The following is a 27,223-nucleotide window of genomic DNA, read 5'->3' on the forward strand; positions in this document are numbered from 1 at the left end:
CAGAGCTGAGTGCATGGTGTTAAGTTAAAAAAAAGGCCAGTTAGTATTTATTCGCGTATCCCGCTGCTACAATGTTCAACTGTTGCTGAATGTCCGCTTTTTGAATTAGCTCAAATTAATAAAGCTGTAAGAATTCCACAAGTGACTCTGTCATCTGGATGATAAAAGAATTATAAGAAAAGGAAAACTATTCAAAGTTGCAACTTGCAACCAATTATGACCTGGAATTAAGTTTTGTATTCGGCTGTCTAACGCGATTCATCCGTGCTCCAATATGATAAAACTCTTCTCATTAAGTCATTTCGTGATCCTCTTGGTGGGTTTTAAAGAGAACACGCTGAGATTCAGGCGGATGACTTCCTCCCCCGCCCCCTCCCATTGGGCGGACCCACCGGCGCGTATGCTACTGCGTCAAAAGGGCGGTGCATATGTTTCTATCCTACCGTTTTCCGTTTTGAGAATATGCAGGAGCTTGAAACACGAGTGTTAGAAGGAAGGAGCTGTCGGCTCAGCACCTCAGGCTGTTTTGTCTGAGCACAAAGCCGACAGTTAGACTTGAGTGATGTGTCGAACAGACGCGTAACGATCTAATATATTTTACCAAGTGTGTTTTTAATGCTTCTCCGCTAGCTATGTGTCTTTATTGCTATGACGTTAGATAAAGGGAGTGCACCCTGCGCTTCAGACCATGGAGAGATCCAGATGATGCGAGTGGTATTTGGATGAGGATGCAAACTAGGATGGATTTACCTCGTCTATTTCCAGACCAAAACCTTTCATTTTCTACAGAAAACCCGTTATCTCATATTGTGGTAGCTCCTGTCGGTGGACCTGCGGCAACCAGGTCTGGATCGGGGGTAAGCAGTGCGTTAAGGAACGATCTGGGCTCCAACATCAGTGTTCTGAAAACCCTTAATCTCCGGTTCCGCTGTTTCCTTGCCAAAGTGCACGAATTAGAACGCAGAAACAAATTATTAGAGACCCAACTTCAGCATGCTCTGGAACTGTCACGTTACCGGGCCCTTTACCCCCGTGAGCAGGCGGTACAAACGGAGTTATCCCCGACAGGCCCGCTACACCACACAAGTGTCCCCGGTAAAATTTGGAGTTTCTCACATACCAGAAGATACGACGGACGACTGGAGATTCATCAAGGACCCGGAGTTTCTTGGACGCACCCAGATGGAGTCGGAGTTCAGATTGACACCATCACCCCTGAACTGAGGGCCCTGTACAATGTTCTGGCTAAAATTAAGCGCGAGAGAGATGCATACAGAAGAAAGTAAGTTCATATCTTTAACTGATCAATTTTTACAACAAACATAAAGACCTACCTGAATAAAACTGTATACATGTCTGGCATGGATCTCTGGTAGAACTAGTAGGCACACTGTTATTCATTTTGGAAATGGAAGGACAACAAGCTCTAGAAATAATATGGAGCTTTTACGTTAAAGAGAATGGATGTCTATTATTTGGTCTAGATTATTGTGGTGTAGAATATGCACTTTACTACTTTTGTGATATCTCTTAAATATATCAATACAAATGCACAATTAAAGCAATAAAAAAAGACATCTCGTGCATGTATATGGTTTGTCTGTTGTGGCATACGGCTGAAAATGAAAAATCTCTCGTCTACCTTCCTCCAGCAAATGAACAGAACACATAAAGAACACATGCTTATTCATGCACTGGCAGGCACATGCAGAGAAAGATGTGCATGCACTGTATCTTTAAGGCATTTCCTGCCTTCATAGACTAGCCAAGGAGGATGCTTGTCTGTTTGCCATAACTCAGTCAAAGACCCCACCTTTAAAAACATGTTTAACAGACACGATTGTTTCTCTTTTTTTTTTCTTTCCAAAAACACAACAAAGAGATATAAATGCTGAGCTGAGCAATAATGCTACAGTACCTTTTCTCTAGGAACATTTGAACAACATTTATTGTGTTATTGACTCTTTCTTTTACCAAATAAGATAGAAGTTAAAATAAGAGTGAAGTTGATGCATCCTTTTATTCTGAAGTGAATTAATCGCATATGATACACTGTCCTGCTTTTTCCCAGGCTACTCATCATGTTTTAATTTATTTTTATAACACATTGTATGTGTTAGTGTAACTGGTGTGTAATACAGTAGTCAGAGTCTGGGAATGGTAGAGTGACCCATTTCCAGGAATAGAAGGTTTCCGGGTTGTTTTTTGAGCTTATGTCCGTTGATTCAATTGCTCTCAAAATCATTGATGTCAAAAATGAATATGCTTCTTTCTGATGTTCACACAAAGCAGAGATTACTGAAACAGAGATTATTGTAGATTTACTGGTTAGAAGTAAATTAGAAAAGAATGTGTTCTCCAGCTCTACTACATCTTATTGCTGAATATATCAGTGATTGTAACTAAATCCTTTATAAAAGGGGGAACTGAAAATCAAAAATGCTGAGTTGTTGTGCATTCTCCTGTACAAATGCCTAGTTCTTTTAACATGGGGAAGGTGTCAAGCTCCTATATCAATGAGGTCCATGCCTAAACTGTTGCAGCATGCTCCAGTATTCCCAGTGCTCCTATCGACTTTCTGTTCAATGAAGTGGACATACGTGCTCAAGTCCTCCAGATCTTAACCTGACTCACCTTCCATAGGCTTTCAGCGATGATTTGTTCCTTCAAAATAATTAATCTGAATAGAAGTGAAAGAGGTGTTCTCTATTATTCTCTATATTATCACCTTCTGCTGTGAAAGGTCTTCAGCAAGCACTGGCATAGTGCCTCCATACACTAGCACACAAGATAATTGACGTTTATTATTTGCTTTTAATCTCAGAAGCAAGGCATTCTGGAGCATTTAGAGCTACTGATGTGGTTTTTGCTGAAGAGAAGAAATCAGAACATCAGTCATGAAGTCATATAGACCAGTTGGTTTACAACTAGGTCATAGAGCCACATATTAGAACGGCAGGTCTGGGGCTTGGGTCACGAGCCCTACATTCCAGTGCTGGATTTAGGCAGGCCAACAGCAGCGTGTGTTTCAAGTAAAGGTTTGATTTTGTACCAGATCTTTATTTATTACACAGTGGCACACTGGTGCTCAACTAATATGCTTTTTTTTCCTAAACGCTTGGTCTCTTCAGAATTAGTCAGTATTAAAACATTCGTTAAATTAGAATCTAATGTTATGTACCCATTATACATTGAGAAATTTTAAGGAACCATTTTTCCAAATGTAACAGGTGATGTAGAATTCTGGTGAATTTTGCTGAAAGTTAAATGTGAATTCTTGTAACATTCAACTAAACATCTACATATCTAAAACTTTTTTGCCTTGTTAAATGTACTAATAGTGTTGATGCAGAAATCAATTTTTTGTAATTTATTTTTAATTAATTTTAATAATGATATAAACTTGAGTGGCATATAATAAAATAGCAAGAGATTCAAAGTCTTGTGGTGGTGGTAAGCTTTTAGCTTCCTTATGTGCCTTCCTTATATCCTTTTGTGTGGAGTAAATTCTTCCCAAACAATATGAAACACACTCAACATGCAGACTTAAAGGCTTTATGTTTATAAGGAACTGTGTGTATTAGTAAAGGGGTCAGACTATCCCATGGTGCTCCTGCTGGACTGTCTGTGTGTGTCTGTGTGTGTGTGTGTGTGTGTGTGTGTGTGTGTGTTGGTGGGTGGTTCTCTCCCTTCTCCTCCTCCCTATCCTAAAGCTTCATGGAATGCTTTGTTGGCCCAAATAGTCCGGTGTGTGTAAATTCGATAACAAAGATATGCATTCTGATTTTGTTGAAGTTCTGGTTGGATCTGAGAGATGGATGACTCTCTGTCAAGAATGTATACAATTTGTCCCCATTTGTCCCCCCCAAAAAAACAATTCTTAATATATTTGCTAGATTTTATTTTTCTTTAACACGAGGTATGTAAAAAATGTTCTCATAGATGAATTGCAATTTTTAATGTTTGAATGTATGCAAGGAATGATTTTGGACTGTGGTCAGTGCATGAAGCATTCCTATATTCATCAGACAGCTGAAAAGGGGTGCTATTCATTGCTTTGCTTTGACACTATAATTTAGCACAGGCTGTATCTCTCCTATAAACAAGTTCTAAATTTCTCTGAGCACAATGTCTGAGCATGCCATGACATAAGGCTCTTGCTTCTGGAGGCTGGTCTCCTTGCCCTGCAACACGCATCATTGACCCATAAGTCCATTTGTAAGGCCATGCAACTGCAAATCCAGTGTTAGTCAGAGATACTGGAGATAGCAGCTTGAGAAATAATGTGTTGTGTGGCAGGGCAGAGATGTATGGAAGCAGTGTGAGGTTATTCCTCTGGAGAGAATGTCAGTAGTGCTGACTCACAGGGCAGGGTCAGAGGCCTTTTCCTATCCCAAGCTTGTGGGCCCCAGATGGCTTAGGGAGAGAAGCAATGGTTTAGGTGGCAAAAGCTGTTTTGGAACCTGTGGGACTATATATAAATCCTAGCTCCCTCAGTGCCTGTGGTTTCTCCAAGAAAATCCATATAATTTGGGTAACATTTCAAGTGTAGCAGTAAAAGTAGACGCATTCAAGCATGTAAAAGTGGCCAGTGTGGTGAAAATCAAGCCTGTAATACTTTCTACAGCTGTTTCCATGTATAGGCTAATATCTGTGTTTAAAAGACAATCATGGGACAGGTCAAGACTGGAATGATATTAATGTTCAAATAGTGTTATGTACAGTAAGTTTTGTAAGTAGTTTTAATTAATTGTAATATACACATTTTTTGTTATTGTGATCCTCAAAAACAAATTGTAATTAGAAATTTATGAACAAGCTTCCAGTTGGCTTGACAAAGATTGCTGAAAAGTTACAAAATATAATAAGAAAAATCCAAAATAAAAATATATAAAAATATAAACTATACTTAAAAACTATAGTGGTATAATACCACTATACCATCTTGAAATTTAGCTTGAATCATGTGCTATAGTCAGAGGCTTGATGACATTAGACTGCATTGTGCATGTTTCTACAGTACCTGCACTGTTGTGTTCCAATCAGGGCCTTCTGTTACATCATCCAAAAGAGCGACTCACACCTCTGGAATGTTGGTGTATAATACGACCACCTCATAACACCCATAACGTATAAATGTTATTGGTCCAGTCACACCCATCAGTGACTCAGAAAGGCTCGTTAATGCTCCTTAAGGACCACACCCAGCTTTTTGCTACTGTGATTTACCCTTTTTTTTCATGATCCTGCACATAGTTGATCTTCCCAAAATCTTGTTCAAATAGATTCAGTCGAACCAGTGGTATGTTTTATGCAGAGGGAAGTGTAATAAATATGCCATAGATGGACATAACTGCAGAATGACTGTGGCATTTCCAGTGAGTGATGTGTGGAATGGCCCGAATGTATATCCACATGATGGCGACCTATGATTTGCATTTAAAATTAGACCACAAAGTTGGCAGTCATGCACTTGTACCCGTTTATTGCCTGCTGATTTTACTTGTATGCCTTGCAAATCGACCTGCAAACATTAATTTCATCAATAGCTGTTAGTCTTTTGTCCTCTGCTTTCTATTTTTATATGTTTCACATAAACATTTATTCAAAATCCATTCATAGATAATAAATGTGCGATATGTTTAGAATAGTCTATGCTCATTAGAGTGTAGGGCTGGCTTTATGACAAAACAAGGCAGAGCTTAGCCAATTCTAGGGTGTAGCATGTTGAAATATTGATCTGAAATGCAGCCTTCTGGTCTCCTGGTCTGGAAACAGATGTGCACTTCTAAAGACCCCTGGGGTTGGGGCCAGGGTCGGCTCCATGTGTGCACCAACTGCCTCCATTTTTGTATTTCACTTTTAAAGCTTACAGTCAAATCATTATTGATTTTGTAGTTGATTTTGGCTATTAAAATGATAAGACAAAAGTAGAAAGTCAAGTCCACGTTTGTTAACTTTTATATCTTTGAGACATAGAATATAAAATTCATATTAAGTTAATGAATGTTAAGTTAATTCAAGTCACTTTATTATTATCATTATTATTATTATTATTATTATTATTATTAGTAGTAGTAGTAGTAGTAGTAGTAGTAGTAGTAGTAGTAGTAGTAGTAAATAATAATAATAATAATAATAAATGCAGGGTTTCAAACAACAATGGCTGTAATTGTAGCAAGTTCTTCCAAATGTTTGCCACTGTTTTTAATCCACTAAATATACTGTGATCAGCCTCTGTGTCCTCAGTTTTAAGCTATGACAGGCAGTTTGTGTTTGAGTTTTTGAATTGGCAGAGCAGTCAGACCTTTAATGTAATTGTTATTTGCCTGCACTGCAATTTGCATTCTGCTGGTTATGCCATGCTGGACATACAGACCCACATGTTTAAGCTTTTGCAATTGTTATTTTGGTCGCGATTTTAGTGATTTTTATTCAATTGTTTGATTCTCTTTTATGTTCTTTTGTTTGTTCTTTTTCAAATTCACTTTGTTTTTGTTCATTTTGAAATGTGCAAAAAGTATTTTTAAAAAGGTGATATATAAAATTACAAATATGATTATTATTAATTAAAAAAGTTTTTTTCGTAGAACCTTGCAGTATAAGGAAGTTTCATGTTTGAAACCTGTTCCAATGTGTGAGAAGAAGCTAGCTCTAATAGTCAAAGCGACTGATATAGTTTGCCTTCTCCCCTCAGGGGACCTCACAATGCTTCATTTCTCATCCACATCCTTGTGATCTGAAACCTGAAGCCTGGAGTCTTCCTATGGCAGGATTTAATGAGCCAAGCATATATCTTGTGTGTAAATCACAGTCAGAATGTCCCAAAGCCTTGCTGTTGTTCAGCTAAGTATTTGCAAGGTTTAATTTTATGTTTTGTTGGATCACAAGTGGATTTATACAAACCATTAAAGGAAAACTTCCTACCAAATTTGCTCAGAGCATAGTGCAAATGTATTATGTTAATATCGTGTTTAAGTCATGTTTTGGCTCTTTCACATGATTAACACAGGTACATAAAACAAAACTATTAGACTAGTCCATGTTTGATATGCATCCCACAGTGCTTTGTATAAACACAATCTACTCAGGGCTCTGCTCCACGACTTTGTCCTTTGTAAGAGCAAAGTGGTTGGACAAAGTGAATTCGTGAATATCTTTCAATGGAAAAAAGGACATTCTCAGAAACAATACTGTCTATTAATTTGCTTGAAAGAGTTATTAGTAATGAAGTAGCCCCTGCTTTCAGCGCTCATGATGACCCTTCAGGGAGCACAATACAGCAAAAGAAATGTGCTGCCTTTAGCAGGTCTAGCTCCAGCCACTGAAGGCTTCCCTTCTGTGTGATGTCTCCACACCACTTCAGCCTGAAGAGAAATCCCTGTGGTGTAGTCATTGTGCTTTGGAAAAGTCAGTCAGACCTCTCCACCACAAGATTCTTAGGAAGCGGGGCCATTGACTTGAGACATTTAGTGTGCTGAATAATAGATAAGGCTATCATGGCTTTGGTCCATATAGTGGTCTAAATCCATAGGCATTAATATGCTTCCACTCTTCTGGGAAGGCTTTCTACAAGATTTTGGAGTGTGTCAGTGGGAATTTTTGCCCATTTATTCAGAAGCGGATTTGTGTGGTCAGACACTGATGTTGGACAAGAGGGCTTGGCTTGTAATCGCTGTTCTAATTAATCCCAGAGGTGTTTGAGGTCAGGGCTCTGTGCGGGCCTGTCAAGGTATTCCCAACCAAACTCGCCCAACCATACTTTTATGGTCCTTGCTTTTTTTGCACTGGGGCACATTCATGTTGGAACAGAAAAGAGCGTTCCCCAAACCGTTCCTACAAAGTTGGAAGCATACAACTGTCCAAAATGTCTTGTTATGCTGGTGTCTAAAGATTTGCCTTCACTGGAACTAAGGGGCTTAGGCCAACACCTGAAAAACAATCACACAGTATTCCAAATATTTCATTTTGCACAATGCAGTCAGGCAGGTAACGTTCGTCTGGGGTTCGCCAAAACCAGACTCACCCATGAATCTGCCAGATAGAGAAGCGTGATTTGACACGCCACAGAACATGTTTTCACTGCTCTGAGTCCAGTGGTGGTGTGCTTTACACCACTCTATCCAGTGCTTGGCATTGTGCTTGGTGATGTAATGCTTGCATGCTGCTGCTCGGTCATGGAAATCCATGCCATGAAGCTCCCATTGCACAGTTGCTGTGGTTCCTGAACGCTTCCACTTTTCAGTAACAGTTGATTACCACTCACAGTTGATTGGGGAAAGTCTAGAAGAGAAGAAATTTTACAAACTGACTTGTTGAAACAGTGGCATCCTATTACAGTACAACACTTGAATTCAGCTATTTAGAATGAGCCATTCTTTCACAAATGTTTGTAAAGACAGACTGCATGGCTATGTGAATGAAGCACCTGAATTAAATGATTATGAGGTACTTTTGGTACTAAGAGGTACCCCGTGTATATGTGTGTATGTGTATGTGTATTTGTATGTGTGTGTGTGTGTGTGTGTGTGTGTGTGTGTGTGTGTGTGTGTGTGTGTGTGTGTGTGTGTGTGTCTATATATATATATGCTTATACACAGCTGTGCATCATCCTGTGTCCAGAAGATTACCACAGGCATTGGGTCCTAACTGTGGCAAATAGGAGACATGACCATCAGAACCACATAACATGAAGGAAATTCTTTCCATATTTGTCTCTGAGATCGAGCCCAGATAAGGGTATTTGTCTTGACAATAAATAGTTAGGGTATGTGCTGTTTTTCTGAAGTGCCTGGAGAGCCTGAAAAGACACATGATGTCTGTGGGAACATTTGAGGCGATCCCTATTCTAGCTGGGATCCTTCTGCTTTTTGCAGGGTTTTGAGTGAAGTAGGTGTTCTCACGGCCACCTTGCTTTGTTCCCCTTCCCCTAAACCATTCTTCTCTGTGACTGCACAGAGGACAATGGGGCTTTGTGGAAGTATACTAGAGAAGGATTATCTTTCTATCATAAATCATGCTCGTCCTGAACCTTTTTTACATGACAAAGCTAGGTATACAGAATGGTGTATATACATTTGTGCCATAATACAATCAATGGTATTGGAAAAGTTCATTGGTGAAATATCTAATATTTCAACACGCAGAAGCATATATGAGCGTTACATTGGTTGTATGATTGTCTTTGTACTTGATACAAAATATTTAAACTATGTCAACAGGAATCCTGACTTGCCATTATTATTTGGATTATAACACACTAGAAAAGTTGACATGACTGTTTAATTAACTTGTTATTCCATTCATGCTCTAGAAGATAAGCTTATGGACTTTTGTCTGTTCATTTTGTACTCCTTTTAGATATGCTGAAATAAAAGCTTATGAACAGAGAGTTTCTGCTTGAGAGTTGAGTGTGCCAGGGCTTAGCAGGGGCCGATTTCTCATGCGCTTGATTTCTTTGTATAATCAACTGCACTGGAGCCACTCAGCACTCTGGGAGCCTCAATTTGTCCTGCTGCTGTCTCTCCTGCCCAGCCTGTGACATGTGAACACGCCTGCAGAGCCAGCTCACAGCCTGTATCAGTGCAGCTTCTGTGGTTTCTTGTGTTCCAATGACCCACATCCGTATTGCTACTGAGGCACTTCCTCTCCATTCTCAGCATAATACTCAACATGATACTGCAGCATTTGAGAAACAAAGTGCTTCTTCTTACTCCTGGTATTCTAAGATGAATAACTGAAATGTATGGCTTCATATGATATTTGTCTGAAAATATTAATCAGTGAATCTCCAGTTTAGCATCCGGGGTTCCTGGGTCAATTGAGTGCAACAACAGGAAAGAAGATCAAATTTGTTGGTCTCTGAGGAAAGATAAAAGAACCTCAGATTTTGAGAGCTCAAAGAATGTTGCATTCACTAATCCCAAAAGAACTTGTTTGTTAATAGCTCATTTTATGATTTGGAGAGCAGAAAGGCAAGTAAATGGAGTCAGCATGCAACTTTATCCACTGTAGCTTTTTTGTACTAGAGTCGTGTATTAAAGGATTTGTAAGTGATGATTTTGTCTGCTTCTTGTTTGGTTTAGTCAGCACTTGTTTCCACAGACTTTACTCCATTTTTTTATAAACCATGCCAAAACCACATTCTGACTGAATAAGACAAACTGTAATAATGTGTAATCCCGGGACTATGAGAGGAATGTAAGGTGTCATGTGGGCTAAGAGCTCATTCAAGCATGTCGTTGCTGAGGCGCAGCTTTGTTGGCATAACCACAAGACCACAAGAGAAAGCCTTTGTCTGGGATAAAGTTCAAAGGCTTTCTAACCTGCTCTAACACATAAAAAACTTCCCTAATAAGGAAAAAGTATTTGGCTCAATGAAAAAATAGAAACATCTATATACCTGTGCCTGTATCTTAAGTCTTTATACATGTAAACAAACGTAATAAGTGGTGCCAGCTTTCTTACTAAAGGATTCAAGGCAGTGATACTGTGTGTCATCTTAACCGGACCGTTGTGTGCAGTGATACACAGTGCCCATTAGGCTGCTCTATGGGCTGTAGTTTGGCTCAGAGAGACAGTGCTGTGTATGTCCCCTATATGTCCACTATAGTTTGGCTCGGAGAAACAGTGCTGTGTATGTCCACTATGTCCACTGTAGTTTGGCACAGAGAGACAGTGCTGTGTATGTCTACTATGCCCACTGTAGTTTGGCTCAGAGAGACAGTGCTGTGTATGTCCACTATATGTCCACTGTAGTTTGGCTCAGAGAGACAGTGCTGTGTATGTCCACTATGTCCACTGTAGTTTGGCTCAGAGAGACAGTGCTGTGTATGTCCACTATATGTCCACTGTAGTTTGGCTCAGAGACACAGTGCTGTGTATGTCCACTATGTCCACTGTAGTTTGGCTCAGAGAGACAGTGCTGTGTATGTCCACTATGTCCACTGTAGTTTGGCTCAGAGACACAGTGCTGTGTATGTCCACTATGTCCACTGTAGTTTGGCTCAGAGAGACAGTGCTGTGTATATCCACTATGTCCAGTGGAGAAACACTGAGCAACAAACCACTGCATGTGCTGCATGGTACCCAGCATGACAACACGTAACAAAGAAAGCTCGGTAAACCTCTTTAGTGGAACTGCGTCGAATGTCTCATTTTTAAGGCTTGGCTTGCATGCTTTGATGCTCTCTGCTGTCACCGTAGCAACTGTAAAGAAGGATGGTAGCACTTGAAGTGTCATGAAGTGTTAAGAGAAGACATCTGTAGTAATTTGTTTCCGGGGCTTTGGTAGGGAGACTGGCTGTTTTCTGTATCTCCCCTTTCCAATCTTTTAAACAGAGAATCAGGCCTTTGGACTTTGTACAGCCCAGTATTTTCAGTTTTATTTGCATATTTCCAAAAATTGTGCCATTCTATTCATCTTAACCTCTTTTTTTATTAATTTAAATGCTTTACATTTGCAGACAGATCTTATACCTTTATGTCACTGTTATGTCACAAAACATCCGATGAAGATTAAGAGCAAGAAGTTTGTCTGGAGTCAAGACTCTATTGACCAGATGTGTGTGTGATCTGTATTCCAGCTGGGAGGAGGAGTTGTCCAAAAGGCAGCAGATGGAGTCCATGGTGGAGACTCTGAGAGAGGTGAGAGCTCAGAACTGGCCCCGCTCCTGGCTCTTCCACCTCAACCTCATGTTTGTCTTATTTGCAGGCAAACGCTGGGCCATATAAAGATTTTAATTTGCATGCAGACTGAATATTTCGTTGTGACAGCGATATTTAATTCCAGAGTTTTGTTGGATGTGCTGGTCTAATATGGGGTCTACTAAAGCTGTTTTTATGTTTAAAAATAAAATATGAATAACTCATCAAATAAATCCATCCAAAATCCAAATAAATCCAAATTAAAAATAATTAAATCATCAAATAAATCCATCTCATGAGAAAAGCGCTAAGACCTTTATCTGTCCTACAGATGTAGAAAAAGATGACATTTATAGATCATGGAGCACAGTCCTACACATGTCAAGTGCATAATTAATCAGATTTGCAATTCAGTGCATCATTGGACACAGTTTTATCATTTTATCATTATTTTTTGCAGAAGGCACGTTTATGTAACTTTCTGTCTTCCCTCAGAGTGCCCATGAGTCAGAAACCATACAAGGAGAGCTGAGGGAGAAAGTGGCACGTTTGCAGGCAGAGCTGGTGGTCTTTAAGAGTCTAATGACTGATGTGAGTAGTCTTTGCTGTTGCTTACTGAGCTTTGCTCCACGTAGTGAGAGCAATTACACTGCGATGTGTTTTAATAAAGTACTCTTGAGCAGATCAGTCAGGATGACTCATTTTTATTTGAATACCAAACATAAAGATATAGGATTCTTTGTTCTTTGTCTACAGGCTGAACATGCCCATGTGCAAAACATATGTAAATATCATATATCAAGACATAAAATATTTTACATGGATTTTATCTTGACAATAACATTTTAATTTACATTTTATCAATACTTGCTGCCTTTCACACTTTGTAACTTACAAATTCTAACCTTGTATTAGATACATAGATATTTCTTATATAAATATGTTTGAATATGAGGTGCCAGTATAATATATGTGCATATTAGTTTTGAGTCACATATGTGTCTGATATGTGTCTGATATATGTATATGTTTGATTCTTACTGGGCTTTTAATAGACCTTTTGCATATGGGTGCATGGAAACCATACCATAGACTGTAAGGGAGTGAGGAAAACACTATTATTTACCTTTAGTGCGCAGACAGTCCCTTTAATCTTACTTGCTGTCAATTATCATTGGGTCTCAGCAAAATGAATCGCAGCTCTTAGGCAAATTCCCCTGGCAGCTGATGAAGTAGAACCACAGATCTGAATAGATAAACAAGTAGTAGATCAGTCAGCACACATCCGGTGCTCAGTGCTCATTGTTCTCACGTGTCCGGGAGCTCAGAGTCTTGGTCGAGATGGCTGTAAAGCGCCGTGTTGGGCCGCTCCCAGGTTTATGGACCTTGTGTACTTTATGTTCTCAATGACGCAAGGAACGTCCAAGAAGCCCCAGTGACTCCCCGCCGCTAACCGAGCTGAACCCAGGCCGCCCCTCGCCCTGCCTGCTGCTAACCGAGCTGAACCCAGGCCGCCCCTCGCCCTGCCTGCTGCTAACCGAGCTGAACATGGCGGCATGTGGCCTGCGTCACACAGCTGTCCTGGCTGCTCTTACCGCTTTAAATGGCGATCGTCTGAGCCACCTAAGCAGTATAGACCACAGGCGATGTGTAAATGTGCGGACTCTCACTGTAAAACCACAAAGTGAAACCACAGCTTCCACAGCTGGGACTGCTAAAGTAAATGTGTTCTCCAGAATGTTCCTCCATATTTTTGAAGATGACTACAGATGCCTGAAGCTGTGGAGCTGTTCCTTCCTGTGTTTTTACACTCATTCCCACACTATCCTTGAGTGGTATATCACTCACTGTTGACTGGCAGTGTGGTGTAACATGCCTCAGGATGTCCCAGTAGTCCCAGTAAAACATCTGCTTTAGATAACCGCCGCACAAATGGACCTTTTCCGTTCTACCGCTGTCTGAGTCTGCTCCACATCGTTATTCACCCGGCATGTATTGTCTGCATATTACATCCCTTTGTAATGATAATGTCATATTTAAATGGAATGTTACATAGTAAAACAGGGTATATGGTTTAAAAACACATGTATAAAAATCCGCTGAGAACTGTTAGCATGTCATTTTTCTGCACTAGTACTTTAGAAGCAGCCTGATGTGTGTGGATAATGGCTGCTGCTGCTGCCTTACAGCAAATGTCTGACTTGGACTCTAAAATCCAAGAAAAAGCAAGGAAGGTGGACATGGACATTTGCAGACGGATCGACATTACAGCCAAGCTGTGTGACGTGGCCCAGCAGAGGAACTCAGAAGACATGAGCAAAATGTTTCACACCAGTCCATCCAGAGCTGCCCCAGACCAGAAAGGGGTATGTTCTCTCAAACTCCTACACATGTACATTATATTGGTAGGCCTCAGTGTTCTTTGAATTAATTTGGCTTTATAACATGAATTGAAGAATAGAATTTAAAATGCTGTCTGAATGGTGCTTCAATAAAGCCCCTTTTTAAAGCTTTGTATTATGGTGCTGCATACTTAATTTGTTATGCATACAGGAAGGTCTGACAGTGCAAAAATGCAGTGATGTAATGTCTGTTAGTTTGCTCCAGTCCTTTGTTGATGGTAAAAAAAACCCAGACAGACTAGCAAACTGTCTTTCTGTGTGTGTGTGTGTGTGTGTGTGTGTGTGTGTGTGTGCGCGTGTGTGCATGCCTTTATGTATGTGTGTGTTTGAAGGTATCTGTGGCATGTAAAAAGAGGGAACATAAGAGTGTGTGTGAAGAGGAGAGCCCAGAGTTGGATGCGGATGGTAGAGACAGAGAGGAGCAGGGCCCTGGGTCGCTCAACATCACTGATGAGATGAAACGCGTGCTCAACCAGCTGTGAGTGACCAACAGTTCCCCATGTCACTCTGAGCATAAGCTCACCGTAACACACTCTGTCTGATCCTGCATGCATTGTAAGATGGGACTCAATCATGGTGTTTCTGTACCAGATGTACCTGCAAAAAAGACAACTGATGAATTTATGTGATTGTGTTTCCAGACTGAAACACGGCCTAGATTAGCTAATTAGCTAATTATCTCAAGTCAAAAGGTAGAATTAATTAGCGAAATCAAAAACCAAATCATAGCATGAATTTTACTTTTTGAACTCAGAATTATACACCTCTGATTCCAGGACAGCTATAAATGTATTCTAGTCGCATATCGCCTCCTAGTGGTCATATATATATTCACACATATTGCATGTCATTGCTGTGTCTGTCTCCTCTAATTAGTTCCCATTTTGCCTGTTGTGTATGTGTTTTCTGTATTTCTCCCTCTTTTTATTTTGATGGGAACCACGTTTAATGGTTATTGGGTCTGGCTTGGTTTTACTTTTTATTTCTTCTCTCTGCCCCACCTTGTTTCCATGCAGAAGGAGCTCAGATAATTGCTCTGTTGCCAGGAGAGAGACATTCGAGTTTGACGATGACTGTGATAGTCTAGCCTGGGAGGAGACTGAGGAGACACTGCTCCTGTGGGAGGACTTTGCAAACAGCCCTGCCATGGCGGCCACCGCTACATCTCCTGCAGCGTGGACCTCCGACTACCCCGGAGACACACCTGAGCAGGTCGGCTGCAGCAACTTGTCCTGCACTTTCAAACTAAGAGTCCCTACATGTTCCTTGTTAATGAAGGCAAAGTCATAGACTGCTTGAGTTGTATACAGAGTCAAATACAGAATCATATACTGCTTGAGCTCTGAGACTTTTTGTGGTTCCTTTCAGGATGGAAGCCTGCGCAGTCTGATAAATGAGACAGAGTTTCTCTTTGAAACCAGGGAGCAGGAGTACCAGGCCACCATTGACCAGATAGAGGTAAGATTTGAGGGTTATCTTCGGAATAGCCTTTGTTTATTGTGTTTTTCTGTGCGTTACGTCTTTCCTCCACCTCTCGTCCACAGCTAGAATTGGCCACAGCCAAGAGTGATATGAGCAGACACCTGCATGAGTACATGGAGATGTGTAGCTTGAAGAGAGGCCTGGATGTGCAGATGGAGACCTGCCGCAGGCTCATCAGGAGTTCTGAGGCCACCGGCAGGTGAGTCCTATTTTAGCTACCTGACTATGTAGGGTGCAAATAACACCTTAGAATCCCTTCAATTTGCTTTTAAAGCTTTAGGGCTCTGGCTGCCTTATATGTTTTCAGAATTTAAAGAGTATTTTGGGGAAGATATGTGGTATTCTTAATTTGTAGTTTATTAGAGTGAAGTGATGGTGTTAAAAGAGCAAGTGTTTTGCTTCTTGCTACAGACGCTCACCGTCCTTCAGCTCTGTGGGTAGCTGCGACTCGGCAAACACAGATGACATGCAAGATGATCTGGACAGAGATGGAGAGAGGAGTGGAGATAGAGACGGAGATAAGGGCGGGCACAGAAACGTAGAGTTGGGCGGAGACGGAGAGAGGGGCGGGCACAGAAACGTAGAGTTGGGCGGAGACGGAGAGAGGGGCGGGGACAGAAACGTAGAGTTGGGGCACAGAAACGTAGAGTTGGGCGGAGACGGAGAGAGGGGCGAGCACAGAAACGTAGAGTTGGGCGGAGACGGAGAGAGGGGCGTGGACAGAAACGGAGAGTTGGGCGGAGACGCAGAGAGGGGCGGGGACAGAAACGTAGAGTTGGGCGGAGACGGAGAGAGGGGCGGGGGCGGAGACGGAGAGAGGGGCGGGGACAGAAACGTAGAGTTGGGGCACAGAAATGTAGAGTTGGGCGGAGATGGAGAGAGGGGCGGGGACAGAAACGTAGAGTGGGGCGGGGACAGAAACGTAGAGTTGGGCGGAGACGGAGAGAGGGGCGGGGACAGAAACGTAGAGTTGGGCGGAGACGGAGAGAGGGGCGGGGACAGAAACGTAGAGTTGGGGCACAGAAACGTAGAGTTGGGCGGAGACGGAGAGAGGGGCGAGCACAGAAACGTAGAGTTGGGCGGAGACGGAGAGAGGGGCGGGGACAGAAACGGAGAGTTGGGCGGAGACGGAGAGAGGGGCGGAGATAGAGACGTAGAGTTGGGCGGAGACAGAGAGTGGGGCGGAGACAGAGACGTAGATGGGGACAGAGATGAAGAGAAGGGCAGGGCCAAAAATGGAGAGAGTAGCAGAGACAGAGAAAGCGATGGAGAGAGGGACAGAGAGAACAACAGAGGGACAGACATATCTGAGGAGGACAGTTGATGAAGGAGGACAGTTGACAGTTGAAATCCCCCCCCCCCCCCCCCACCAACTAAATCGGTTTAACGCGGTCATAAAGAACGTCTCCTGTAGCTGCAACCTCATCATCAGCACTGCCACAGCATGCCTCAACACCGCCCCCTACTGGTTTGCATCCAGCTCAGGCTACACATCTCCATCTCCAGTATATGGCATATCAGCAAATAAGGCTCCCTTACTTTCACTGGGGCAATTAAGAGGTAATTAGGAATTTAATTTAATCAAATTGAGTCACTTCATTGTTCATCACATTATAATGCAATGATTTTGCTGGTCATTCTTAAATGTTAGGAAGGAGATAATGGATAATATTACATGTTTTGTTTTGTTTTTTACTCTGTCACTTGGTCAGCAGTAATACTGTGCATCTTATATGGTGCGTGTTGTCCAATTAAAAGATTTTTGGCTAATTTAAAGCACCATAAGGAAACCATGATCTGAAATCTGAAAAGTGTTCAGGAAATGAATGCCACATCAGATAATATGCACAGTATGCCTCAAAAATCAGTCTAGGAGCTTGATGGTGCTGAGGAACTCTGAGCTCATACTCCTAGTATTAGGAGTAGACAATATTGCACAACTAAATATGTAGTCATACTGTGTACTAAGATCTATGCAATAAGCTTGCTTGGACTAACATTAAATGTGAGCTTACATTTTTTTAGTTTTGTTTTGGTGATGGTGGTGTTTTTTACCTGGTACATGTGAAAAGCCTTATTATATGTGAAATAGAGGAAGCTGTTGCACTTACAAGCCGGGGATTTAAAACCAAAAAAAGTAACCCCAGACCCGTGTGCCTACAGCTCAACTCTATACACTCTCTCTGTTACCTTACTGGATTTTGTTTTCTTTATATGTGCTTTCTAAGACAAAATATTATTAAAATTCTTTCAGATCTGATCCACATTATATACAAAAATGTGTGTGTATATATATATATATATATATATATATATATATATATATATATACACACACACACACACACACACACACACACACACACACACACACACACACACATACACATACACATTGGGATCTCTTTTTAAAAACTTCAAAGCCATACCCATGTTGGTCATCAGGATTTTGTTGGCCATGCTGCAAATTTGCTAGTGGAAATATTATTTAGAAGCCTGCATACTGCCCTTTATTTTCGTGCCAAGATCAGATATAAGGACACTGTTGATTTTTATTCTTTACTTTCTCTGTGGCGTATGATATTATGTTTTTAAAAGTTCTTGTTTTAATTTTTCCTTTTAAGATTATATGCTGAATTATGTGGAGATGTAAAATCACTGATGCATTTTTTAATTTATGGAAATTCCATATTTTATAAATATTTGGATTAATTGTCAGTGAATAAATAATTCATACACTGGTATTATATTTCTCTTTTGACTGTATTCTTATTAACAGTGACAAAACAATATTCTCCTTTTAATCCACATAGTCATAATATGGAAAGACAGTGTGGTTTATCTGTGATGATTTAGGATAAAATTATTTTGGTTTATAATATTAATATTCTAAATGTCAGCAGCACGCCGTGTACAGTATGTCGGCACACAATGACACCCTAAAGGACTGGGCCTGATGGTTCACGACTTTTATTATGTGAAATAATACAGGTGAGGACTCATATCTTGACACCAAAAGTAGAGCTGTTCAGAAGGTTATTTAATAATTATATATTTAAACTGTTATCCCATCAATTTATTAGTTGTTTTTGTAATTAATTTAATTCATTGCTTCTGGCCATTTTTAAAATGAGACCCCTTCCACCTACAGTATTTGGAATATACATTGTTTTGATAGTCTTCAGAGTGCAAGGTTCTCCTCCTTTACATGAATTTGCCTTTCCCCACCTACAGGTTGTATTAGTGTGACATGCTGGTCCAGAAAGCAAAGCGAGACTGCGGTCTATTGGTTATCTTACACTCTGGAAATGCTTGGCTGGTTAGGCAAATTGCCCTTCTGAATGCTGTATATCGGGGTGTAATTCTATACCATTGCACAATTTGGATGGAGAATTCGATCACACTGTATTTCCACCCTGTCTGTATGTCCTACACCCTTGAGGATATAAAATACTAAAATAAAATATATTTTAAAAAATATTATATCACCTCTTATTCCATATTCGATACACTGGAATGTTACTGTCCATGCATAAAGGTATAGAGCAAACATTCACTTAAATCCTTTTTTCAATTAATCAGTTAATTAATTAAGTGGATTTGAAGTTGCATTTAATAAACAGCATGTTGATTTGTCTACTAGTCATTTCCATGAACAATGTCATCAGTTACTGAAATGTTTACAAGGAAATCAGTATTGGTTATTTGAGAACTGATTTGCACGAGTGGCTAGTGGTTTGTAAAATGCACTCATTTCTTCTTTTTATCGTGTAAACATGATGGTGTGAAACAAATTGCTCGATGCAAATTCAGCATTAGGTGACATCACCACGTGCAGGCATGCAAATGCCGCCTTGCCGTTCGAGAGAAAAGGTGAAGGCAGCGGGCAAGTGGTGCGCAGTCGGTGCAGGCACGTGTGCAGCATGCGGGAGCTGCTGGAAGGGATCCTGCTTCTGGCGTGCATCTGGTGCTGCTACCATGGTGCCGGGCTCCAGCTCCAAGGAGATTTCACCATCTACGGCATGTTCCCTATCCACAATGCAGATGCCACTATCCAGACTACACCTCATATGGCAGACTGTGCACAGTAAGATACTGCATACTCCTTACATCCCGGCGTGCTCTGTATTTAGTGTTTAATTAATCTGTTTCATGGCTGCCCTGTTTTGCTCTATTCTTTGATATCCTGTGTTGATTTTTCCAGAGGGGCAGCCAACAAGTATGGCTACCACTTGGTGCAGGCCTTGCGGTACACGGTGGAGGAGATCAACAACGGCACTCAGACGGGACGGCTCCTGCCGGGTATTACTCTGGGCTACCAGGTGTATGACACGTGCTCACTCCCTGCCAGTGTCCTGGCTACAGTGGACCTGCTAGCCCAGCAGTATGACAGGGCAGGAGTGGGACCCCAGGCAGTGGCTCTCATCGGTCCGGACAGTAGCAGTTATGCTTTCACCCCAGCGGCTGCACTGGGCTCTTATCTGCTACCTGAGGTTTTGCATTCTAAAGCTCTCGTAACAACTTAGTGGACAAAGGCTTGGTTTACTCTTACTACCTTTTGATGCCAACGTTTAAGTATTGTGTTAATTAAAGTGTAATATCAAAGGCAGTAGTGCAGTGGGACCAAGACATGTGGCTGACTTTTCTTCATCTCTTCTATATTCTCACTTTCTCATCAATTTATTTTTTGCAGATCTCATATGAAGCATCAAATGAATTGCTGAGTAACAAAAACATATACCCAGCTTTCTTCCGCACCATCCCCAGTGATAAAAACCAGGTCCATGCCATGATTGAGATTCTTGTGAGATTCAACTGGACCTGGATTGTTCTTCTGGGCAGTGACAACTCATATGGGCTGCAAGGAATGCAGAGCCTGTCCACGGAGCTGTCAGACAGTAATATATGTATTGCATACCAAGCTGTAATACCAAGCCTTACTGACAGAACACGTCAAAGCCTGCGGGACATGGTCAAAAAGATTATCAAAACCAAAGTCAACACCATAGTTGTGTTTTCCAGCAAAAGAATTGTCTCAGGCTTTTTTCCATTTGTGATCGAATACAATGTGACTGGTAAGGTGTGGATTGGGACGGAGGACTGGTCTGTGGCAACCTTAGTGTCTGGAATCCCAGGAATCAGTTCTATTGGAACTGTCATAGGTGTGTCCATCAAATACACGCCTTTTTCTGGGTTCAGAGACTTCGAGAAGCAGTCTGTTTCTAAGCTTAAAGATATCAGTATGTCACACAACAGCAGTGAAATGAGGGTTCCCTGTGTGCAAAATACAGACCTGTACACAATGGCAACTCAGAACTATTCCCTGGAGGAATATGATATTTCATCATTTTTTAATGTGCATAAGGCGGTATATGCAGTGGCTCAGGCACTGCGGCAGGTCCTCAACTGTGATTCAGCAGAATGTCAGAAAACCCAAATACAGCCATGGCAGGTAGGATTTTAATGTCCTTTTGAAGATAACTGACGCTTTCTTCTGAATTCATATATTTTGCTGCTTTCAAATGTTAATTCAGTTAAAATGTCTTTGCTGTTATTAGTAAAAAACTCTAAATACAAGTAACAGGCTTTTTGTTACATTAAATCAATCCAATTTAGTGTCTTTCACTAATGATCTCTTTTCTTTGAACCCCTAAGATCTTTCAACATTTAAAGCATGTACGGTTTTCAGTCAGAAACACTTTAGTATATTTTGATGAAAATGGAGACCCCCCCACAGGATATGACATTGTGACATGGATATGGCAAAATAAAACATGGTCATTAAGAGTGGTGGGGACATTCACTCCAGATCCCCCTGATCTTCAGCTGGACCCTTCGCAGATTCAGTGGAGGGGAGACACTTCAGATATAGCCGCTGTAAGAGTGTTTCCTTCTTCATGACAATTTAACTATCTGCTGATCAGTAAAGAAATTCTCAAACTTAGCCTATTACAATATTATAATATATGGCCAAATATAATTATTAAAAAAAAAAGGTTTTAATAGGATGAAAACATTTCCAAGTACCATATGTCAATAGCTTTATGAATATCTTGGATGAGTGCATATGTGAGTATTCTGTGTATTCTCTTCTGTTCAGGTGCCTGTGTCACAGTGCTCCCCAGAGTGTCCCTTTGGGCAGAGTAAACTCCAGGTTGGACAGCATAAGTGCTGTTTCAAGTGCATGCCATGCCCAGTTTCCACTTTTCTCAACAATACTGGTGAATATACTTAATAGTTAACTTAATGAATACCTGCCTGTCCATTACAACGGAAAGCAGCAACGCATGGTGTGGTGCTTGTAATTTAACATGTCACCACAAGATGGCACAAATTGTGTTGTTTTCATCAATTTTTTCCCCAAAGGTTGTAATAGAGTATTATTACAGCCAAATGCTGTGCAAATCCGCTACATTATGAATCTGTATCAAACACTTACCTTTGCACAACATGTCTAGCAAATACTACATACCCAACAATCTGATACATCTGACATGAGTTTTGCCCTCTGCATCATACCAGGCTCTACCAGCTGCCAGCCATGCAAGCGAAACCAGTGGTCTCCAGCCCAGAGTGAGGAGTGCCTGAACAGAGAGGTGCTGTACCTGCCTTGGGAGGCTCCACTGGCCTTCGCCCTCCTGGTTCTGGTGGCCTTGACCCTGCTGCTCACCCTGGGAACCACTCTGGTCTTTCTGCTCAAGCTGAACACGCCAGTGGTGAAGTCTGCTGGGGGCAGGACCTGCCTACTGATGCTGCTGTCGCTGAGCGCGGCCTGCTGCAGCACCCTGGCCCACTTTGGCGTGCCCTCGCAGCTGTCCTGCCTGTTCCAGAAGTCCTTCTTCATCCTCAGCTTCACCGTCTGCCTGGCCTGCGTGACCATTCGCTCCTTCCAGGTGAGATGGGTCATGTGAAGGTGACAGCAGGTTGGGGGGTGGGGGGTGGAGACATATTTTAATCTCTTAGATATTTTCTTAGCTATTTTCAAAGCATTCTGTTCTCGAGTGGAACATTTCTTTACCTTCCTCGCACTACAGGTAGTTTGCATATTCAAATGGTCTTCAAAGCTTCCTCGGTTCTATGAGACTTGGGCCAAAAACCGAGGCCCTGAGATCTTCATCCTGGTCATCTTCACGGCAGAGTTTCTCATCTCGGTTCTCAGTGTAACTTTGGATCCACCTTTGCCCTCAGAGAACTATGACTTCTACCATGACAGTATCATTCTGGAGTGCACCAACATCATGTCTCCTGGAGCATTTGTAGAGATCACTTTTATGTCTCTGCTTAGTTTACTTTGTTTCTGCCTCAGTTACATTGGTAAAAACCTGCCAGCCAATTACAATGAGTCCAAGTGCATTACATTCAGCCTCATGGTCTATATTATGTCCTGGATCTCCGTCTTCACGGTTTACACTGTTAACAGAGGGATTTTAGCTATAGCTCTGGAGGTGACTGCAGTACTTTCCAGTGTTCTTGGAATACTTGGTGGATACTTCTTACCTAAAGTATATATAATTTTGTTAAAACCCCAAATGAACACCATTGCCCACTTCCAAAACTGCATTCAAATGTATACCATGACCAAACAGTGAAAAGTGCCTCTTAATGATCTGACAATTCTACTTGCATACTCCCATAGCGCAACATAATCTTAATTTCAACAGTTTTAGAGGCAGCTGATTCTGAGGTTGTCTTTCACTTAGGCTGCTTGGCATATGCTTGAGCCATATGTAAAGGAAAGAAATGAAAGAGTGTTGGCACGGTCTAGGCTGGCACGGGTGACCATCTGTCCTGAACTCTATTCTCTGGCATGTGTGTCCAGTTTCACGCTAAAGAAGTCAACCTTGGATAAAAGTTCAGCTATGCACCTGCTTTAAATCCTGATCTTGATCTTGTAGTTGCTATAGCAGATGTTCTTAAATCCCACTGGTCAATAGCAGGTCTTAACCCAGTAACAGATACAATAAACATAAGTCTGTTCACTTTTTCAACCTATCCATCTCCATTAGTCACTCACTAATGTGTCATGCTATATACCCACTTGCTCTCACACACACACACACACACACACACACACACACACATGCATACGCACAAACACACACTGCCCTTTTGAGCAGATGACATGATGAAAAGGGTTTTGTATTAGAGAAGTTTATTCCATAGACTCTAGAAAGTGTGAGTAAGCTGAACGGGTGTGTTTTCCACACTAATCTATTCAGCGCATGGAACAATAATAATGGAAAAATAGAATTGTGTCTGTATAGGAGAGTTTGAATGACTGCTTTAAAGTGGCATTTCACAGTCATCTGGGCTTGCAAATACCTGTTTTAGTGTGTATAGCAAACATTTGTGTACCATATTTGCTATACACACTATAACGAATATTTGCTATGCTATTTAATGAATGCATTTGTAAGAAAAAAGAGTAAAAAAATAACCTCTTAAGAATGTCACTAGAGATTTTATACTGGGTTACTTAAAAAGCCATAATATATTTAGGATGCTTGTTTTATTTCTGGTATTACATCAAAAATAATAAAGTTAAATCACAATACTAATGCATGATAAAGTAAAATTTGAATCAAACAAAACCACAAATTCTGTAATTATTTATTTATTCTTTATTTAATGTTTCTGGTTGAAAAATAGTTCATTAGCAACTTTCAGATATGTGTAATTGTGAGACATTGAATATTATAAAACAAAATTTTATGAGAAAGAATAAGAGCTTGTTTACACAAATTCAATCACAGTACCACTTCCACAATGGACTAGTTAATAGGTTTCCTTCATCCTAATTTAACAAATGAACTCAACAAAAAGACCAATATACTTTGGAAGACTTTTAAATACAATACAAATTCATAGATCTTATATGCAAAACATATATACTCCACTGGAGTCAACTGCAGTTACATACGCATCACACAAAATGTGTACACATCATTTGCTGTAACCAAAGTAAAAACAACTATAATAAATTACATGTTAAACATCACAGTAAATGCCATTATTACATAACTAATAAGGCCACAGTCATAATTAAAGCTTCCCTCTCAGCGAACGGGGAAAAAAAGTTAATCTCAAGCCTTTGCCATCAATATGATGACAAAACACGCCAAGCTTTAATTCTGGAAATAAATATCTCCTACTTTAGTGAGGCACATGAACATCATTGCTCCTCAGGTTTATAAATGTCCATCGTTCTTGCCTCTACCAGGGCCTCCAGAGATGGCTGCCAGGCTGTGGCTGTGTTGCGGGGCACCGTTTGGAGCTGGGTGGAGGAAGGCTGCAGCAGAGCACTGTGCTACTTGGCTGGGGTTGGTGACATTGCTGTAGCTCCTGAGTGGATTGTCCTCTGCTGGAGTGGACATTGTGGAACTGTAGGGACTCCCTCCAGCAGCGCGAGTATCCTTCATCATAGTCCCTCGAAACCAGCGCCGCTGGGAGCCCCTGCCACTGTTTCAGGAAGCTGACGGTCATCTCCAGAACGTCGGCCTTCTCTAGCTTGGCGCTGGAGTTTTGGCTGCGCACCTCCTTCTCCAACAGTTTCTTGAGTTGATCAATGCTGCTGTTGATGCGGTCTCGACGCATCTTCTCTATGATGGGTTTCCTCATCTGTAAATGGATTAAAAACAGTTGATTAGTATATGATATAAATTATTAAATGAAGGCTGAGGACGAAGTAGTTTTTTTTGTTGTTGTTGCTGTTTTGATGGTCTAAAAGATCTTGCCTTAAGTTTGTCTTTGTCGCTGAATCTCAGGTGGTCAAAGGTGGAGAGAGTAGCTGTGTGTGGAGCCATGTTCTCGGTTTTCCTGGGCTGTCAAGTGGGTTGTGGGTCTCAGTGAGGAACAGACTGCCATATTTATAGGCAGTCATTTGCATTACAAAGCCATGTGGCTTGTGCTGTATTGCTTTTCCCACACTCAGGGCCCAGAGGGTTGGCTCATTGCAACAATAGGAGACATTCATTTTATAGCTAACTGGTCATGACTTCTTTCAGGAGAAAGTTTCCCAAGGTATCAGAAGACATGCCATTTTTATTGTATGAGAAATTTCTCACGAGGCGTGGCACAATTTTAGAACGGACATTTTGCCATTTTATTTTCCATGATTATATTTTAAACACTTCTAGATTTTGATGTCTGTATACAGCAAATGCCTATTTTATAGAATTTGAAAATAAACCTAAAATACACAGCTATTCATTTATTTTTGAGTTTAGGTTGTGCATACTTCCAGAAACTCAACACAACTGGTATCCACAGTTAACCGAAGCTTAATTCATTTAAATGACTTGGATTACACAGAGTAAGCCTTCACTCACATGAATTCACGTTAACATGTACAGGAGCCTGACACTAACACAAAGGTCTAATAATGGCACGTGGAGGAAGCGCACACATCAAAGAGGCTCGGAGCGTCGCTCTAAACAAATAACCCGCTACCTTTTGGTTTGCTTTTAACAACTTTGGCTTGGTTACAAAGGTGACAAAATGCTCACGGTAATTATCAAAAAGCTGGATGCGTCCACGTGGCAGTTTCCGAACAGTTCCGGACTGAAAGGCAGTTAAAGAAACAAATTAGGATTTGGCACGTAATAATAGTCTAGACCCGTGCAGTTTGATGCAGCTATATTCGGAAGAATAGCCTAAATCACGCACATTATATTTTGTGTTTGAGTGAGTTTATTTGACAACGTCTCGAAAGAGCATTAGACACGTGTTTGGAGATCGGTCTGGTTAGCTGTTCACACTTTTACTGCCTAATTAGTGCATGTGTCTCCCACGCTTCTCACAACCGGCCCATACACGCAGACTCTGTTCCCAAGGCGTGACTGATGCCTGCTATTGTCTCGCTGAAGTGGCAGGGTGGTTGGCTGGTCGAGTGTGGGAAAGCACGGGGCACGCTGCCTACGCCGCGCAGACCGATGGATCAAAGCTAAGAACCTCCTAATACTGTTCAATAAATACTCAGTAGTAAAGATTCACATACCGATGTAATAGCAATAATATATGCTCACATGAAGGCTATTCTACACAGTATGGATTTCTTGTCATAAACAATACAGTAATGCATTAGGACAGCATTATGGTTTGGGACGTGTTGGGCTCTTGTAATGCAAGGATAACATGCAATCTGTTGAATTCAAAAACTAGTGTACTGAGAGGTCTATTAGGCTTGGTAAATGGCTGATTGTTTGGCAACAAACAAGTGATCAAGTGGTAGACAAAGTTACTCTGGCAAAAATAAGTGTTTTCATTACTTGTCACGTAATTGTGATTTTACTTTCAACATAGCACAATTTTCATAGTTAATTCTATATTACATTGTACTGGATACAGAATTCTGATTTTTATGTACATTAGGAGGTTTTCATCTTGATTCTTTAGGGATTATCAGAATTTTATGTTCAAATTAATTTCATGTTGTTTTTTATATTTTTTTCCCCCTTAAGCAGGTCTATGACCATGAATATTGTGCACATGCATGTACTACTGAATCACATACTGTGTGGTATGGGAATCACTGTTACAGAGGCAGGGTGGTAGTGAGATTCCCAGGAGTTCTGTGTGAGAGGGCTGGTCTTCTCTTTCCCACAGTCCGTTTATTCACTGCCCCCAATAAGGGGACAATAGAAGTGTGTCTTGTTACACATCACATTAGCCATGGTGTTTGATCTCTCTTTGTT

The 27,223-nt window shown here is 41.0% G+C and overlaps 3 protein-coding genes across 9 annotated transcripts; 2 read left to right on the forward strand and 1 right to left on the reverse strand.

Annotated features, from left to right (window-relative positions):
• The first annotated feature begins 449 nt into the window (after positions 1 to 449).
• Positions 450 to 19,334, forward strand: iffo2a (intermediate filament family orphan 2a). Of its 7 annotated transcripts, none has more exons than XR_014119786.1 (11): positions 451 to 1,282; positions 11,586 to 11,646; positions 12,142 to 12,237; positions 13,836 to 14,012; positions 14,381 to 14,526; positions 15,065 to 15,260; positions 15,417 to 15,506; positions 15,593 to 15,729; positions 15,942 to 17,090; positions 18,431 to 18,521; positions 18,765 to 19,334. XR_014119786.1 is itself a non-coding variant. In XM_081707187.1 (9 exons), exons 1-9 carry the CDS (start codon positions 723 to 725, stop codon positions 16,852 to 16,854), a joined length of 2,376 nt encoding a protein of 791 aa, XP_081563313.1. In that variant the 5' UTR covers positions 451 to 722; the 3' UTR covers positions 16,855 to 18,274. The 7 variants fall into 7 exon arrangements, 2 of the variants coding, with proteins under 2 accessions (XP_081563314.1, XP_081563313.1); XR_014119787.1 differs by having other exon boundaries at positions 18,434 to 18,521; XR_014119784.1 differs by having other exon boundaries at positions 18,431 to 19,334.
• A 119-nt stretch (positions 19,335 to 19,453) lies between these two features.
• On the forward strand, positions 19,454 to 24,005 carry tas1r1 (taste receptor, type 1, member 1). Its single transcript, XM_081707245.1, has 7 exons — positions 19,454 to 19,603; positions 19,664 to 20,023; positions 20,224 to 20,982; positions 21,186 to 21,407; positions 21,631 to 21,751; positions 22,053 to 22,423; positions 22,565 to 24,005. The coding sequence occupies exons 1-7, from the start codon at positions 19,454 to 19,456 to the stop codon at positions 23,117 to 23,119; spliced, it is 2,538 nt and encodes an 845-aa protein (XP_081563371.1). The 3' UTR covers positions 23,120 to 24,005.
• Positions 24,006 to 24,136: 131 nt separating this feature from the next.
• her12 (hairy-related 12) lies at positions 24,137 to 26,376 on the reverse strand. Its single transcript, XM_026998245.3, has 2 exons — positions 25,265 to 26,376; positions 24,137 to 25,148 (listed from the first exon to the last, which is right to left on the reverse strand). The coding sequence occupies exons 1-2, from the start codon at positions 25,331 to 25,333 to the stop codon at positions 24,744 to 24,746; spliced, it is 474 nt and encodes a 157-aa protein (XP_026854046.2). The 5' UTR covers positions 25,334 to 26,376; the 3' UTR covers positions 24,137 to 24,743.
• Positions 26,377 to 27,223: the final 847 nt, after the last annotated feature.

This window comes from Electrophorus electricus, chromosome 24, assembly GCF_041902795.1.
Source record: "Electrophorus electricus isolate QZ-2024a chromosome 24, ASM4190279v1, whole genome shotgun sequence".
Lineage (NCBI taxonomy): Eukaryota > Metazoa > Chordata > Actinopteri > Gymnotiformes > Gymnotidae > Electrophorus > Electrophorus electricus.